This window comes from Larus michahellis, chromosome 8 (assembly GCF_964199755.1).
Source record: "Larus michahellis chromosome 8, bLarMic1.1, whole genome shotgun sequence".
In the NCBI taxonomy this organism is placed as follows: Eukaryota; Metazoa; Chordata; class Aves; order Charadriiformes; family Laridae; genus Larus; species Larus michahellis.
The window spans coordinates 11,972,879-11,990,311 of record NC_133903.1 but is presented as its reverse complement, the minus strand read 5'-3'; the positions used below and the strand labels follow the sequence as shown (position 1 = coordinate 11,990,311).

The 17,433-nt window shown below is 36.4% G+C and overlaps 1 protein-coding gene across 17 annotated transcripts in view; it reads right to left on the bottom strand.

The window, feature by feature from the left end:
• Window positions 1-3,201: 3,201 nt before the first annotated feature.
• Window positions 3,202-17,433, bottom strand: part of MRTFB (myocardin related transcription factor B) — an 85,896-nt gene continuing 71,664 nt past the window's right edge. For 14 of the 17 annotated variants that reach the window (XM_074599523.1, XM_074599520.1, XM_074599526.1 and 11 more), the window contains 5 exons: window positions 16,677-16,832; window positions 12,737-12,895; window positions 12,291-12,428; window positions 10,712-10,772; window positions 3,202-8,730 (listed from right to left, as the gene is read on the bottom strand). In XM_074599523.1, coding sequence (XP_074455624.1) covers window positions 8,192-8,730; window positions 10,712-10,772; window positions 12,291-12,428; window positions 12,737-12,895; window positions 16,677-16,832 — 1,053 coding nt within the window. In that variant the 3' untranslated portion in view covers window positions 3,202-8,191. The remainder of the gene's footprint in view (window positions 8,731-10,711; window positions 10,773-12,290; window positions 12,429-12,736; window positions 12,896-16,676; window positions 16,833-17,433) is intronic. The other 3 variants (XM_074599536.1, XM_074599538.1, XM_074599537.1) reach the window with 1 other exon arrangement.

Genomic DNA, 17,433 nt, shown 5'->3' with positions numbered 1-17,433 from the left:
TTTGTCCTAGCTTTATGAAAGAATGTTTCTGTTCACTATTTTAACTTTTCATCAACAGCAGCTGTCTTGGAGGGATTCAAGAATGATGCAGTGTTATGGTACAGCGGCCCTGCAGTCCTTGTTCTACAGAGAAGACTGGAGACTCATCTTCAGGTAATTTTTTATGTGAAGGGAAATACCTCTTAGAGTTACTCTATGATTTTACAGATAAACACTTAAAGGAAAAAAAAAACCTCTCACACACACTCCCCTAATTTGTTACTTTGATTCTCTTTTAGGAAGGTCTTGGTGGGGTTGCAGACTATAGCATGGGGGTGTGGGGCAATGTGCATGACTTTTTGCTATCGAGGAAACATCTCTAACTTGAGGCATATGCTGAGAAATATGTCACTCTTTAGCATTATTTGTATAATACAAAACAATCTAATAGGCAGGACTATATAGCATTTAGAGAGTAAAGACAAATGTGCTGGTAGCCATTTGGAGAACATGGTTTAATATATTCAGGTTTTATTGAAAACGAGGGGTTAGCTTGCGGAAGAAGTTAATTCAGCATAATCTCAAGCTTCATCAGTCCTTGTCTTTGTGTTTACATCATAATACTAATATGAACATATTAATATTATGGGGGGAGGCATATGTGTTTATATTTCTTGGTCTTTATAAAACCATCAGAATCCCAAATTGCCAGTTGGCACCCAAACAAGTGCTTTGTCTCTGATATATTCTAACTATAAATTCTGTAGTGCACAAATACATAGTCAAAAAGTGCTGCATTTGTTTTGCAATGTTTGTGTTTGGTATGTGATATCTGAAGGTAAGTTTGTGGCACATATAGCCTACAAATTTTTAGAATGGTTAAAGTTCATAAAGAAAAGGTATTCTATGACATTTACAGGGCATATTAGTAAGTTTTAATTTGTTCATTTTTATGGGTACTACTTACTACTTTAAGGGTTTTGTAACGCTTGGCCGAGTTGTGATTCATCAGCATAAAACAGACAGGAAAGGGTGGATGATCTAGTATGCGGACTGCCTCCACAAGAGGGAGTATAATAGTAAATATTTAAATGAAATAGCTTCATCATGAAAAGAAGCTTCGTGCATATTGAACAGCTCATAGCTCGTTCTCCTGAAGAAATGCACAAAGGTGTTCTAGAACACAAGCTGAGCAGAATAAAAATGCAAATACAGAATCCCACAATCCAGCACATCTTGAAAACCTTGGAAGAATTCAGGAAAGTTATGAATGAAAGTGGTATAATCATATCTACATCAGAAATAACTTTCTAATCCTTTCTTTGGCTTATTATAGTTGTGAAATATCCCTTAATTTCTCACAGAAGAGCCTTTTTCTTTGTACGTACTTGTTTGGGTTTTTTACAAATTATTTTTTATTGTTAGAGAATTACAGGTAGCCTCTATTCAGAAAAATGTGATAAAAACACAATTTACTTCCTTGTTAAATTCAAGATGAGTACTGTAAAGAATAAAAAAAAAAGAATCACAGTATTTTGTAGCTGATAAGAATGTCCATATACATTTACGTGGGGATTATTTCTGTATCTGTGACAATGTAACGCAATTAGGAGCAGAAGTCTGTATCACAAGGTGAAATACACCCAGTAATCTGCAATGATATTTTAATAGTTTCATTACACTTCACTCTAAAAGGCCTTAAAGGTTCATTTGCATAAGTGAACAAAATGTTGCATTTGACTCACAAATGAGGTTAAGCTATCTGGGGAATATTCAGAAGCTTGCCTGATCGCACAGGCACAGCTTTCTAAGAGATGTTATCTGTGTGGCCTGATCTGAGCAGCTCAGTGGAACCACTCCATCAGTCTGCTCCAGGGCAGTGACAGGAGAGGTTCACAACAGGAACATGCACCTCTCTGGAATGCCTTGTTTATTCCATATTTTGAGCTGCCCTGTTTCCCCTCCCTGAAAAAATACCACTTGGAGGGAGGAAGAAACTCTAGGTTTTTTCCTTCTTCCTTTTTCACTGTGGCACTCTAAGTCAGAGCAGTATTAGAGCCTTCAGTCTCCCTTGCTGTTGCTTTTATACATAACTTCAGTGTTGCAGCTTGTTCCTCTCTCCACCAGCAAAAGGTGTGGACTAATCCAAGAGATTATTTTTAGAGAATTTTGTTAGCAACTCGACTCTCCGAGGTTGACGAAAATATGTACTAGAATCATACTGTATTTTCCCAAGTCTTACCACAGCATCTTGAGTTTTGATCAATTTCTTTTTGATAGGGATGGGTTTAAATTAGTGCTTGTTCAGTGATCTGTTTAGTACCCTTACGCAGTCATACATGGTCAATACATGCACTATGTAACTGTAAAGTCCTCTTCTACAACACACTTCAGAAGACGTTTTAAATAAGGTGTTTTGCTCTTGTAAAAAAGAACAATGTACAAAATTACTTAATACATTTCTGAGTTGTTAGTACACTGTCAGAGCTTCTTAGGTTTGTGCAGTTAACACATCGTTACTCTCTGGGTAGCTTACAAAAAGCAGTCCCTTCCAAACTGTTCATACCTTCTAAAAAGTACTATGGCAGGAGAGGGTTTCTTGGAATCTTAAGCTTGAAAGATTGGGCTGATCCAAAGAAATAATAATTTTTCAGTGAACTAGTTAGTAGATGAGGTGTAGGGGGGTAAACCCCAGCAGCTGCATGTCATGAAAACATGATGACAAATTACAAAATAAGGATTGTATGGCTTATGAGCGATATAAAAAGGTCATTGATTACAATTGTTTTAATTGTTATGAAGCCATTTCATTTAAAGTACATTGAAGAGTATCACATGTATTTTACCTGTGTGTTATGTAAGATAGTTACACTTGTGAATACATTAGGATTTAAAAGGTTTTTTTTAAATGACAAAAAGTACTCAAAAGTCTGGGTTCTTACCCTACCTTTTCTTCAGAAAAGAATAAAAAAAACCAGATAAGTAATTAATATAGTAGTACTGCTCAGGAAATCTCTATTCTTACAGATTTTGGCTCTGATTTTGAAGACAAACCATCGTTCTTTTGGACTTTGTCTAAGTGCAGACTTGATTCTTACTCCTTTTTGTGGGAAAGATACTTAGAACATAGGCCAAATGTTTCAGACTCATAAGAGTCACAATTTTTGTTGATTATTATTAATAATATTTTTCACTTTTTAGTAGTAAGCACGGACAAATGAACACAGTTTCCTTTTTTATTTGAGACACTTAGCAAAAATGCTGAAATATCAAACATTTCCTCAGTAGCTACAATATTGCCACTATGTACAAAATATTTGATAAATGTAGTACACATATAAAAATACAGTATGCATTACATATATACAGTACAATGTGCAAAACATATGGCATTCAAACATATGGAATTGATTTTAGGGGTGCAAACAGCAAATACAAAGGCATCATGGTTTCTTATAGAAAGGCAATACATAAACTGACGCCCTGATTGCCATAATTTGCATTTAGTAAAGTAGTGCTTAAATGAAGAGCGCCCTAGAAACAGGTGTCTATTTTCTTCTTTTCACAAAAATGAGATGCTAAGACATAATTATGACTATGAAAAAAAGAAAAGAAACACCTACTCGGGTTAGCGTTATTTCTACTGCAAGCAGTACTGTGAAGAAAAATCCTATCTGGAAAAAAGCCTGTGCTATTACTTAATACAAATTTCTCAAACAACAAAAACAGATCTGTACTGTTAAACATCAAAAACAGCTTTGAAAATATCTACATCCTTAATTTTAAAAAAGTATGGATAATACTTCTGGGGATTTAATTTCCTATGCTTCAAAATACAAAGTGCCTCCTTTGGCAATATAAATGGCAATGCTTTGGTTCCTATTTAAATTTTTATATTATTATAATTTATTTTAGGCTGTCTTTTGAATATCTGAGTTGTGTTTTTTATAAAAATAGTGTGATTATATAGTTATTAACCATTCCCTGCTTTTTATTGAGAATTTGCTCTCATAGCTAGAATGGCTTTTTTTGGCTAGATTTCTACAAATACATTTATGCACTTTTAACCTAAAAAGTCTTTATATTCAGTATTGGACACTACAGAATGACGTAGGTGTCTCTTTTTTGCACTTTATATTTATTCCTAGCAAACTGGTATAAAAGGAATATTTGAGATTACTGCAGCTTTTAGTGGATGCTCTTTATTGGCCATGTATATACTGTATGCAACTCCATTCCACATATCTCATTAAAAAACCATCTGTAGTATGGTCTAGAAGTCATCAAAAGGCAATTTAATAGGCCACAACATAAAGAGTTTTAACAGAACATTTACTAGAGATAAGTGGAAGAAATTTTTTTCCAGTTATAATAGAATTTGCTTTAAGTTTATAGTACACTGAAGATGCTACCCAAATAATAGTTGTTTACATCGGTGAGCTTTCCTGTGTTTTGATTACATAATGCCCTTCCAGTTAAATGTATCCTGTGATTGCATTTTCTCTGCCTTGAAAGCAGTTCATCAGCTTGTGCTTGGTTTCCAATTTCAGTGCCTACACTTTTCAGGCATTAAAATGTTTGAGATTATGTAACATAAAAGTTTAATATTAAAACTTTTATTTTGATCACCTGCTTCCTTGAACATAACTCTTGTTGGTGAATTTAGAAATACTTTGGGGAAAAAAATTTCAGTAGTAAATAGTGATTATTTCTAAAAGCTGTGGCTTCAGCTTTTTAAAGGTCTGATTCTGCAAGCCCACATTGCTGGATTAGACTCTAAATTTCTGTAGAGAACAACTGCCATAAATTCATTTTATTCTCAGAGAGAATTGCTAAATTTATGACAATGGTTTCTTAACTATTTATACTGTTAAACAAAATTTTGCTTGTAAACTTACTTGCGTTAACTAATGCTGAATGGCACTAAAAGTGCGTAACAAATGTAATTTCTGTATTAAACGCGTGATGTGACTCCTCTTGATTAACATTAGCCGTGTAAAACGTATGTCTGAGCTCTCTCCAAGTCTAGAAGTGTAACACCAACTTTTGATTTTCACACTGATAAAATGGTATTTTTAATTACTTTGAAGGATTTACTAACAACACATTTGATAGGATGTGTTCTGTTAGTATACTGCAGCCATTAAACGGCAAATTTAGTGCCAATGCATTCCTTTGCAACTGTTCTCTTAATGAGAAATATATTCAGTTCTGTACAGTCAAACTGCACAGTCATGATGAAATTTCTAAGATGTATTGTATTTGTGTTACAAAAATTCTTATGTAAAACATGCACACACAAAAGTCTAAGCAAAACCTATTTCTGCCATAACAGGCATATATAACTATGGCAAATATATCACATTTCAGAACAAAATCTAAAGCAAACCATTATATATAAGGTTTAATACACATAATTCTGAAATGTACAAAAAAGTAATCACACATTCCCTACACCAGAATATTGGTACTTTAAAAACTAAAATGATCCCGTAGTTTTTTTAATTTTTATTTTTTTTTGCAAATAGACTTTTAGAGTAGAAAGCTATACTGTACTGATAACAACACATCTCAACTGTTTGGGTCTATTTCTGCACATAGATTCCTATGGATTAGTTAACATTCTACACTGCTGATAAGGATAGTTTTGTAGCAAGATGACTTTGCCAGTTTTAAGCTCTATTTACATGCACATCAAAAATGACAGTACAGTTGCTCTAGGTTAATTTGTCCGCTAAAAATTAATTTCCTTGCCTCTTATTTAATCAGAAGGCAGGGTCAAAAAGGGGTAACTAACTGCACATGTGGTACGATGTCTGATATATCACACACAATAAATTGACAGTACTGCAGAACACTAAATTTCATTCAAAGTTGTCCTCAGACCAAGAGTCCTTAATTCTTATTCTCGTAACAGCTGAGGGCACTTAGTATCTCAGAGTATTAGCTCCCAAGACAATATGATGAAAAGGAATGCAAAAAGTTGAATGTATTTGTTCAATGTTATTAAAGAGTCCCATACCATCACAATTTAAGGCAGACAGTCCACGTGTAATATTGTACCAAGTACTGTAGGCACAGCAAGAAGGAATAAGGAAATATATCTTTCAACTTTGTCTTTTATTGTGAAAATCTCCACAGATTGTTTTTTTGGACTTAGTTTCAGATAAAGTAAATCCTGGCCTGTAAAACTATTGAAGATATATAATGATTTAAAGTGCTGATAACTGATATGATGCAAACATAGGATGACAGTTCAAACCCTGAATCCATGATATAATTCACTATTTTATCCGAAGCTGATGGAGTTCTGTAATATTAGTAAGCCAGACTGCATTGTATATCTGGAGACAGAAATTTGCAGTTAATTTCACAACATTTTCTGACAAAAGTATTTTGTTTTACATTAACATAATTGTGTTGTGGGTTTTTTGTTTTGGTTTGGTTTTTGTTTTTAATGTGATACAGGTTGCTAAATAGTTAACAGCTACTTTCTGTTTTCATTATTTCTTTGATATTCTCATACATATCACTACTCTAAGAAGTAAGAAAAGCTTCAGGCATTTTTTCATTAGTTCCTACAAAACTTTATTTTTGAAGGTTGGTGTTGAGGAAGGAATTTGGCAATGAGATCAGTTTTCAGACTAGCAAACATACCACGATTCTGTTGTTCAGGAAACAGGGTACTGTTTCCTTTTATCTTAATTTAGGAATTCCCTAATAGGAAATAATTCCAACTTTATGTTTGATTATCACCCTACATCATCTACGGCAACATTTAACAGCTACTACCTGAGAATCAACCATAAAATTACAAAGTATGTATTTTACTTCTGTTTGCATTGTTTTGTTTGGTTTTCCAACTGCTTTCATAATAGGCTCTGAAAAAAACTAAGGGCTTTAGAAAAATAATAATATTTTCATGTGTTGTGAGGTAAGAGCTTAATTTTTGCTATTATCTGTTTCAGGTATAAAATATGCTTTTTTATCATGAAAACGTACATCCTGATAATGCTTATTAGCCTTTTATAATTTTCCATAAATGTGTGCTATTTAGGATTCTCACTGAGCAGCTTCTCTGTTTAGCTTCACTGATGTTATGTAGTGGTAGATAAAGCTGTCCAATAGATAAAGTATCATTAAGAAATGACGGTTGTCCTGTCAGTACTGTCCCCTGCAACTCGGTCTGATCCTACAAACATCTTTTATTGAGGGTATTGGGACTATTCTTGCATAGGTGCTTGCAGGATCATAGTGCACAACAGCATTAATTAAACTTTTCTACTTTCTCAAACTATTCTAATATGCTGAGATACTGAATTCAATGATCTAACAAATATCCTCAAACACAAAGTAAATTAGGAGGTTTATTACTTCCGTTATAGTAATTTCTTCTTTGAAGACCACTGTTCCCCTCTGTTCACAAAAATAAACTATACAAAGTTAAAAGAGTATACAAATAACTGTCTGATATACACATTAAAACCTAGCTATTAAATCCAGAGCATTGCTATACAAAATTCAGTGTTCTCAATATTACCTGGCATAGCTACAGTGGATTTCTTGCAGTAACACTTAATGTCCCTTTGGATGCAGTTAACTTCTTCCCGCATGATTAAAGAATGGGGGAAGAGTTTTAAAAACCACAAAACCAAAATATAAAAACAACTTGAACAAATTAAGAGACTAGATATATGAAATTTCACTGAACCAGCCAGTGTTTCTACTTGCCTTTGCCCTCACAATTCATTTTGAACCTGGCTCAGGCTGTCCACAGGAACAATGAAGTGCAGTGATACCTCCCCCTCCCCCAAACATTTGCTCACTGTGTCAATACAGACAGTTGAAATCTCACTTTTTCTTCTCTAAGTTTAGCCATGTTGTGTTGCTCATTTAAGCATTACGAAGTCAGAGACATAACTTCATTCTTAAATATTCGTGATACATTTACCTTGGGGTACTTTTAATCAGTAAATACAATCATCCTTTCTTGACTTGTGAAATACAGCTTTCAGAGGGCCCTGATCTGCATTACTGATAGGAACATAAAGTAATTCACTGTTGTAAACTTGAAAATCAGTAAGGAATTAGCTTCAAGCATTTGTTCTTCCAAACATTACTATCTCAATTTATCTTAACTGCAATCAGAATGGTATAATAATGGACCTCTGCTGTAAAGAGACTTGCAGGTCGTGTTCTCATTGGCTATAGCTTAATCCCAGTGCAACTGTAGGTCTTGTGGATCTAGAAAGTCAGTGGAAAACACGCTGGGGGCAGTAGAACTGAGAGGAGTGAGTCCAGATGAGGAGCTGGGCATTGTAATGTCTAGCCATTCCATATTGTCCAAATTTGTATCGGGAAGGTCAAGAGACAGACAAGAATTATTACTGGTAAACTGGGGGTCGGATGTTTCCATGGGTGAATGAGAGTGATCTAAAATGCTGGAGTGATTAAGCAGATCATTCTGGAGGTCTTCAATTAAAGAAAATGACTCTCTGTCCTCATTACTGCTTGTCAGTTGAGGAATTTCATTACCTGATGGTAAAGTTCCATCCAAGAGGGCTTCAAGTTGGTTTTCCAGACTTATAGACAAGCTGGTTGTTGGTTCTAAGGACACAGGAGGAGGGGCCATTTGGATTTGTGGTGGTGGGCGGGATATCACTGTATTCACTGGCATTGTAGTGATGTTGGCTGTTACTGGTCTCATTTTAGAAATGGGAGATGGTTCCTCCTTTATTGGAAGGGAAATCTCTGTAATAAAAAAAAAAGAAAACCACTATTTAATTCAGAAAAGATAATGTCATATATCCTCAGGCTTACAACTTCCACTCCATTGTTGCCCACTTTGGGATGCATCCACAGTGAACTCAAAGGAGTCAGAGTCATTTTGCTGTTCTGATAATACAAACACCACATACATCAGACTATGTCAGGTACTCTATGAACAACAAAGTATTTTAAAACAAGTTCCAGGGTTCTGCTTTCAGTAATACTTCAGCCAATTAAAATATTTATATTGATGAAAAAAGGAACAATTTTCTAGATTTTAGCTTTACCTCCTTCATGTTTATAGTTCTTCTGACTAATTAGAATAATTATGGAACCAACACACATCTTCATTTAGAGAAGAATACCTGAACCAATTTTCAGTTCCATCCCTGTTTAGTACTGTGTCCACCTTGATGAATTAGAGTCTAAGAGATCAACTGATATGATTAGGATGCATTTATTCCTGATTCTAGAATCTAAAACTACTCTTCTGTCAAGAAGTTCCATGTAAGATAGCGTCAGTAACAATAAAATGAAATAAAGCAGAGTAAGTCCCAATTAATTCTTATATGTGAATGGAGTCCAAAAATAACATTAGACAGACCAGAATATGCAAATAAATCCTCTAGCACACGTGATGTTTCTGCCAGCAAAAATATACTTGACAATATATTTTGCACCAGTTTTCCAAGCAAAACCCACATTCCTAAAACCTGTAAGAGTACCTATTGAAATGATTGCTTAGTAAAAGCAAAGCATTACTAAACGGACCCTCTCACTCTCTTGACGTACATTAATAAACTAAACATTTTTCAGTGTAGAACTTGCTTATGCAAGTGCAAGAACCCTGAGTGCTTTACTTTGTTTTTCATAAAGATGATCAGGAAACATTTGCTTTTTTATGGCAACTTGGCAAATACGGAGCAGTTGTCACCTTTAAGATCAAATGGGTTTAGTAACGTAACACTCAAAGCAAATATTTAAGTAAGCACACCAATGTTTCCTACATCCTCTGTTCCAGAGGTAGAACTTTGAACTACCCGTGCAATATTTTAATAAAAGCACTGAAAGCATTTTTGAATTTAGCTTGAGTTGTTCACTGCACAGGTCACTTATCTCAGTCTGTCACTCCATTTTCTTCAGCTGACTTTGCAATTTGCTTTGCAAAAGAGAAAATACTTTGATGTTTAAAATATGGCTAAAATCTTCTAATAGCGTACAATCAGTCACTTATGTCCTGGCATTCGCTGCTGATGAAATCCTTGTATGACAGTAGTACAAAACATTAAGTTAATTGAATTGCTTGGCACCAGAACATTCCTCAGTATTGTAATGGCTTCTTAGTCTACAAAGCCTAATTATGCCTGAAAGCCGCCTCCTTTTACGGCAAAGCTACTTTGTATATTACTTCAGTTATTTCAGTTCCTTTCTGATAGCTCCCTTATTTTAACTGACATAGAAAGTTGTTATTTATTAATGTCTCTGTAGTTCATATGTACTTTTTCCAGTAATGTATCTTTGATGTTTAGAGTTGATGATATATGATCATTTCATATTTAATGAAATTCTAGTATCAACATGCTTTCACTCTTACCTTATTCTATCTTTTGTATAATTTCAATATATATTATATGGCCATGCTCAACTTTTCCAATTTTGATAAAATAGGTCTGTGCTAAGCTAAGGTGTTATTTTAATTGTTTGAATGCTGTGTGGATTACTGCAAAGGTCTGCCTGGGCTGATTTACAAGCAGAGAAGTTCCACGGCAGGTTGACTGTATGTGTTTTGGTAAATGTTTTCTTTAATAGATAATTATTGCAAACTTTCAGAAATACTATTTTCATCCAGGCTGGATAACTTCCACCTCTTCTCCCTGGAAGAATTTTTTTCCTTTGATTATAGCACAGAGTTTTTCTTACCAGGTTTTAAATCACTATATCACACAGATGTCAATTAGCTTACCTCCGCTCTTGATGAGAATATCAAAAAGATCATCCATCTGCTGACTGTGTGCACTGGAAATCTGTAGTGCATGAAAAAAGGGTTATGCTTTTTCATGTAGTATTTTTTCCTAAGCTGACTGATCCTAGCTTCTCTCAATGGTACATAACTACTAACTTATGATCAAGCCTAAAATTCTTCATACAAAACTGTCAATCTAGAAAACAGAGAAATACTTTGGAGAGACACTTGTAATCCCTGTCGTCAGTTTCAGTACAAAGGAATAGGGTAAAAAAAAACCTGAAAAGTAAGACAAAGATTTAATGAAGGCAACCTAGAGGAGAGGTGCAGAAAACTAGGGATAAGAAGAATTACTAACACTGTTTTGTAGCAGGGCAAGTATCTGAAATAACTGCAGGACTTTGGGGCTGCACCCTGAACTGCTTTCTCTCAGAGATATCCTGCGAATAGTCATCATGTAAGATGCATTTTGTTAGGTGCAAGTTGTTTTGGTTTTTTGTTTGTGGTTTTTTTTTTCCCAATTAGTAAATTCATGTTCTTTTTTTTAAAAAGTGGGGGGAAGTTTTCAACTGTTCATCTGTTTCTTTTAAACAGCCATCTCCTGAATATTTGTACCTTAAGGTAACGTAAGAAAACCCCCACAAACCTATTATTTCAAAAAAGGTCTAGGAAAAGTAGAAACTTCTATGATGGTCTCAAAACTATAACTGTTTTAAAACATTGGTTATACTCCAGAGATGGGAAGTAGTTTGTCATCAAGAGATCTAGCTTCCGAAAAGAGGCCAGTGGGGAGGCACTTTGGTAACTGGTAGTGATAGAAGTAGTTGTGTGTGCCTTCACTGTGTGGATGTCTCACACGTGCCAAGAACATATGAAATGGCATTAGATACCCACACTTCTGCCTGAGTGTCTGCTACCACAAACCCAGCAACCAATACTAAGTTGCTACAAGGATTTTTTTGGGGGGATAGCTCTGAAACGCATGAGGTTAGGGATGCTCATTAATTTTGTTTCCAACTTTCCTCCAACATGAAGGGTATAATGGTAAACGGACAAAGCATCCATAGGATTATTCATGAAGCTCACTAAATGTAGCCTCTTTTGAAGCAAGCACCTATGCTCATGTGTGTGTGTATATATATATATATGTACACACACACATATATATATATATAAAATGTTTACCTAAGTGTGTATAAACACACTCACACACATTCTGCTCAAGTTTACTCACTTTGGAAAATATGAATATATTTTCTCTCTTCTAAGTCTGAAGTTTGGGTATCATACATCCTTGAAACAAGTCAGTTGAAGGCTAGTTACTATTAAGTAGCACTAGCAGCATTATTCCAATTATATATATCACCAACTGGATACTGTAAGACTTATTTACATGTCTGTTGCTTTAATAAAAAGAACCATGAAACAGGAGTCCTGCAGTTGAACACAGTTATGAAAATATTAACAGGGTACGTTAGAAAATCTTGACACCAAACAAAAAACTAAAATAAGCTATGGCTTTGATAATTCTAAAGGAAAAAAAGATGTTTTAATAGACTAAACAGGAGAAAATAACTACCTCACGGTGTGATGTCTGAATATTGCGGGTCTGTTTTATGGCCTCTTCATAACGAGGAGGATCTTTTGTCTTGGATGCTGTGTTGTTGAAGAGGGATTGTTGAACAATATAAGGCTGGGCTTGAGATGGAGAGCCAGGCTGCATGAAATAACAAAATAATGACTAAACAATACCTTCTAGTGAATTCAAGATGGATCAAGGTCTGCAAGTTATCCTATTTTCTTGTACCAATCTACATATTTGCAAACAGCAGCAGCATAGGTAATTGGAGGGATAAAATAATAGTTTCTTTCTCTTTTTCTCACGCATGTATACATACATGCCTTATGAAAATCTACAAAACATTCTTCCTCCTTGAGTGAACTGCAGTATGCACATAGTCACATGTTGTTTAAGAACGATAATATAAAACTGAACTTTATGGAACACTGTTGTGCTAATCTTACCTTATTAGGAGTAGCAGGTCCATTCTGCACAGAGGGAACCTGATTACCACCAGTGTGAATGTTAGAGTTTGATGTTTTATTAATAAAAGATTGTGAAGGTGTTGTAACTGGTGCAGTCTGATAGGAAAATACCGTATTTGATGTGGTAGCTGGAAAAACCTGTAAAGGATTAATATATCAGTCTTAGGTTGTGGTGGCTTTTTTTTTTTTTTAAATTAACAACACTGGATAGATTACATTTATAAAGTTTAAGACTTTTTTTTTAAATTAAAAATACTCGTTTGCTTAAGTTCCCTACTAAGGGAATGTTATTTGTACTGCTTTTTCCCTCCAGTGGAGTAATTTGTAAATCTAGAACAATTTCTCTTTGAAAGAAAGTTTGTGCTGTGACATGCTTTCATTTATAACTGAGAATTAAAAATATTTTCCTGCAATTTTCCATGAATCATGAGAAAGTGTGATATAATTTTTCTGAAATACATTCAGAAGAGTATGGACCAGTTTAATACAGTATGCATGATTTCCCCACCTAGTGGACAGTCAATAAAATGAACATATTTCTGGTCTGATACAAACTACTATACGTATCCACACTTGTCCTGTGCTGCCTGTTCTAAGAATGGTTTGGTTTGTGCCACAGAATTCTAATTTCTTTTAACTACAGATATCTATGAGTAGTGAGGGAGAGGCAAAATATAACTGATGAACTTGGGTATCAACTGTAAATTCGGTTACTGGTATGTACATAAACTTTTTATTTCTTCAACTGATAGTCCATACACTCATTGCAAATGATTCCAAGTAGTATCCTACTTCGCATGTTTTTAAGTTAAAGGGAGAGGAAGAGGATCTATGAATGTATGAGTGCATAAGACTCTTCTTTTAAATTCAGTATTACTCCCAGATACTTTTATGACAAAGGTGAGACAAATCTTAGATCGGGGATGGAGATAAAGGTAGGATAGCTTTGTGGAATACAGCCTGAATACCAAATTAAGTCTGCTGTGAGAAGGCTTAATACAGTTTTTGTTAGCCACCTGGATCATCTGTGTGAAAACTGTTGTACTTTCCAGCTGTCTATCACTGAGGTGAATGGCTGTGAGATGTCTCCTTATTACTGAATGAATTGAAGAACAAGGGCCATGTGGAAACTAGAATATGAAGAGACACCTCAAGCGTGTAGGAGAAAACAAATGGAATAATCAGCTGATTTGCATAAAAATATGAGCTACCTGAGAAAGTCTAGATGAATCCAAGGGAAACTGGTTCTGGAAAACAACTATTTATGGAGATCATAACTATTAGGAAGACCAGCTTCACCAAAAAGTGTTAATAAGTAGCATTACTCACTCACAGTTCATTAGCTCAATCTCCCTGCTGAAACATCTAAGTTTCATGAAATGAAAACGGCAGACAGGCAGATCTAATGCCGAATGCATGAAGATTATCCTGCTCTATTGTATCACATCAGTATTTTACATTCTGATGTAAAAAACAGCACAATTATGCTGTCTGCTTTCCTGTGTAAAAGACGGCAGTAGATGTGTGAGACAAACAGCTAGGATAGGCAGGCTGTTCAGCTCCAGGATAGCCAGATGCAGACTAAAGTCCACTGGGAACTATGTGGTCTCCATGACAACTGATCTGAATAGGGAGAAAGACTAGAGGGTACCATTCTTGGTACCTTCTCCTGCAATCATTTCAAGGAACTTATAGACAGCAAAGGAAGAAAACTGCTAGTCTCTGGCACAAGTAAATGCATCAGGAAGACCGGAAAATTTCTATATGGGACCTGTCAAATTAACAAGGTAAGATTAGCCCCTCACCAAATCCCAGAGAATCTGGATGAAATCTGCTTTGACATCTGTAGGATAACCTCAGTGTCCGTGAAATTAAACAGGTTGAACAAGCAGTCTGAAGAGTGATGATGCTCATTTAGTTGCGTTCCCTGTTATTAGCCAGTTGTCTAAAGAATGGCAGGGCGTAATCATACATCTTCTAAGATAAATTCTTATTTGGAATAAGAGCCTTAGCAGAAGCAGATTAGGGGACACTGCACAGGTAGAAGCCTCAGATCATGTCAGAACATGGGTTTTATGATGCACTTTTATAAACTGAAATATCAACTTTGAAGGCTGAGATATTTTGTAACAGTTATATAACATACTGTAAAAATTACCCTCTTTATCTTGAAATTTCAGTTGTTTCTGAATTATCCTTTCCTCGGGGCAGACTGAAAAACATTGTTCTAAGTGATAGGAGCCTTAGAGTTGATAGCAGTGATAAGGAAGCAATAAAGGTCCAAAACCAATCTCTGAGTTCCTAATAACAGAGGTCAGCCTGAAAGAGGCTCAAAGAAGGAGAAAGCCCTTTCTTTTGTGATGACTGGTGCTGATGGGTTGATATCAGTTACTATATGACACCCTAACAGGCTTGAGAGCCAGGCCCGCGCGAACCTCATGAAGTTCAACAAGGCCAAGTGCAAGGTCCTGCACGTGGGTCAGGGTAATTCCAAGCACAAATACAGGCTGGGTGGAGAATGGATTGAGAGCAGCCTGGAGGAGAAGGACTTGGGGGTATTGGTTGATGAGCAGCTCAACACGAGCTGTCAATGTGTGCCTGCAGCCCAGAAAGCCAACTGCATCCCGGGCTGCATCAAAACAAATGCGGCCAGCAGGTCGAGGGAGGTGATTCTGCCCCTCTGCTTCACGCTGGTGAGACCCCACCTGGAGTACTGCGTCCAGCTCTGGGGATCCCAACATAAGAAGGACAGGAACCTGTTGGAGTGAGTCCAGTGGGGAGCCACAAAGATGATCAGAGGGATGGAGCACCTCTGCTGTGAGGACAGGCTGAGAGAGTTGGGGTTGTTCAGCCTGGAGAAGAGAAGGCTCCACGGAGACCTTATAGCAGCCTTCCAATACCTAAAGGGGGCCTACAGGAAAGCTGGGGAGGGACTCTTTATCATGGAGTGTAGTGATAGTACGAGGGGGAATGGTTTTAAACTGAAAGAGGGTAGATTTAGATTAGATATTAGGAAGAAATTATTTTCCGTGAGGGTGGTGAGACAGTGGCACAGGCTGCCCAGAGAAGCTGTGGATGCCCCACCCCTGGAGGTGTTTAAAGCCAGGTTGGACAGGGCTTTCAGCAACCTGGTCTGGCGGAAGGCATCCGTGCGCATGGCAGGGGGGTTGGAACTAGATGATCTAGAGATCATCAGATCTAAAGGTCCCTTCCAACCCAAACCAGTCTATGATTCTATGATATGAACACGACTGGACTGGCACTCACAGCTGTGCATCCATTGCTGATGAACATCTGTTTTGGAATGGGAAATTTCAGAGCTGATTGTTTTGGGTAGAGAGGAAAAGAAGGCGCTCTCTCTGACTCATTCCCTGCATTCCTTAGGAAGAGATGGATTGTAGGTATGGGGGTTTTTGACTCACTGGAATTGCTGTCCTCAGTATCCGACTCCATAGCTTTCTTCGTAAGTAAGGGTGAAATCAACAAGGAAAGTAGAAAAACTAAAAGGAATGCCTGTAAAAGAATAAATCTCTGAAACCACAGGTAAAAGCTTTCTCTTAAGAAATGCCTACAAGAATCTCCCATTTTGAGCCAGTGACAAATAAGAGAAAATGACAGGAATACCTGGTATACCACTTGTGCCAAGCATGAGGAAGAATGTCCTAAGAGTACCGTTAAGATAAAAAGTCTTTAGCCTTAGGTATTTATTTGCAACTGAAAAATGAAGTCCTGCATGGACTAAAATTTTTAAAGAGAAGGAGTTACAAGCCCATTGTATCACACAGAAAAACATAGTACAGAGATGTTAGGTGACTTGATCATTTATATATGACACAGATGACATGTAAAAGATTCTAAAATCACTCCCTAAATTAGATTACACAGCTATTTATCATAATGCTTATTGCTATCCACAAACCTTTCTGATTTGTTGGGTGTGACCGAGTGCATGCTGCGTGATGGTATTTTGTTTTGATTGTGGAGTATGCATCTGAGGTGCTGTCTGGACCAGGCCAGAGGAAGAAATAGGAGCAGGTATTTGTGATGGGGTCTGTATTCCAGCTTGTGATTGAGCCTAAGGGATGAAGATAAAATATTTGCATTATTCTTATCTCACAGTAAATTACATCATGTAATAAATCTATTGCATAGATTATGCAGAATAGCAACAGCACGTATTCTGGGGAAGGATGAGCGTGAACTGTGTATGGGAGACAAATTCTTTACTGTCTTTGGTACTGGTGAGTTCCCAGCTAAAAGGTGGTGTTTATTTTGCCAACAGAATTTAAGAAAGACAAAGACAAACTGGAGAGGGTCCAGTGGAGAGCAATGAATATACTAAGAAATAGAGTGTAACTAGTAAGAAAGGACTATAAGAACTGGCTTTGAGTAACCAGAAAGACAAAACTGATGATGCAAGAAAAGGGTTGCTTTTAAGATCGCAGTAGTTTTCAATGGCCACTGAAAGGCAAGAAGCGTGTCTAACCTCAGGAAAGACAGTTTTAGCTGGTAGTTAGGAAAACTTTGTGTAATATCAGTGAAGTAAAATACCAGAACATGATGCTTAAGGTTGTTACAGAATTCTAGCAGGATTTTAGATCAATTTAGACAAAGATCTGTCTGGTTGTGTAGCCACCAGGACCAGGTCTTGCACTGCAGGCTGTGGGGCCCATCCC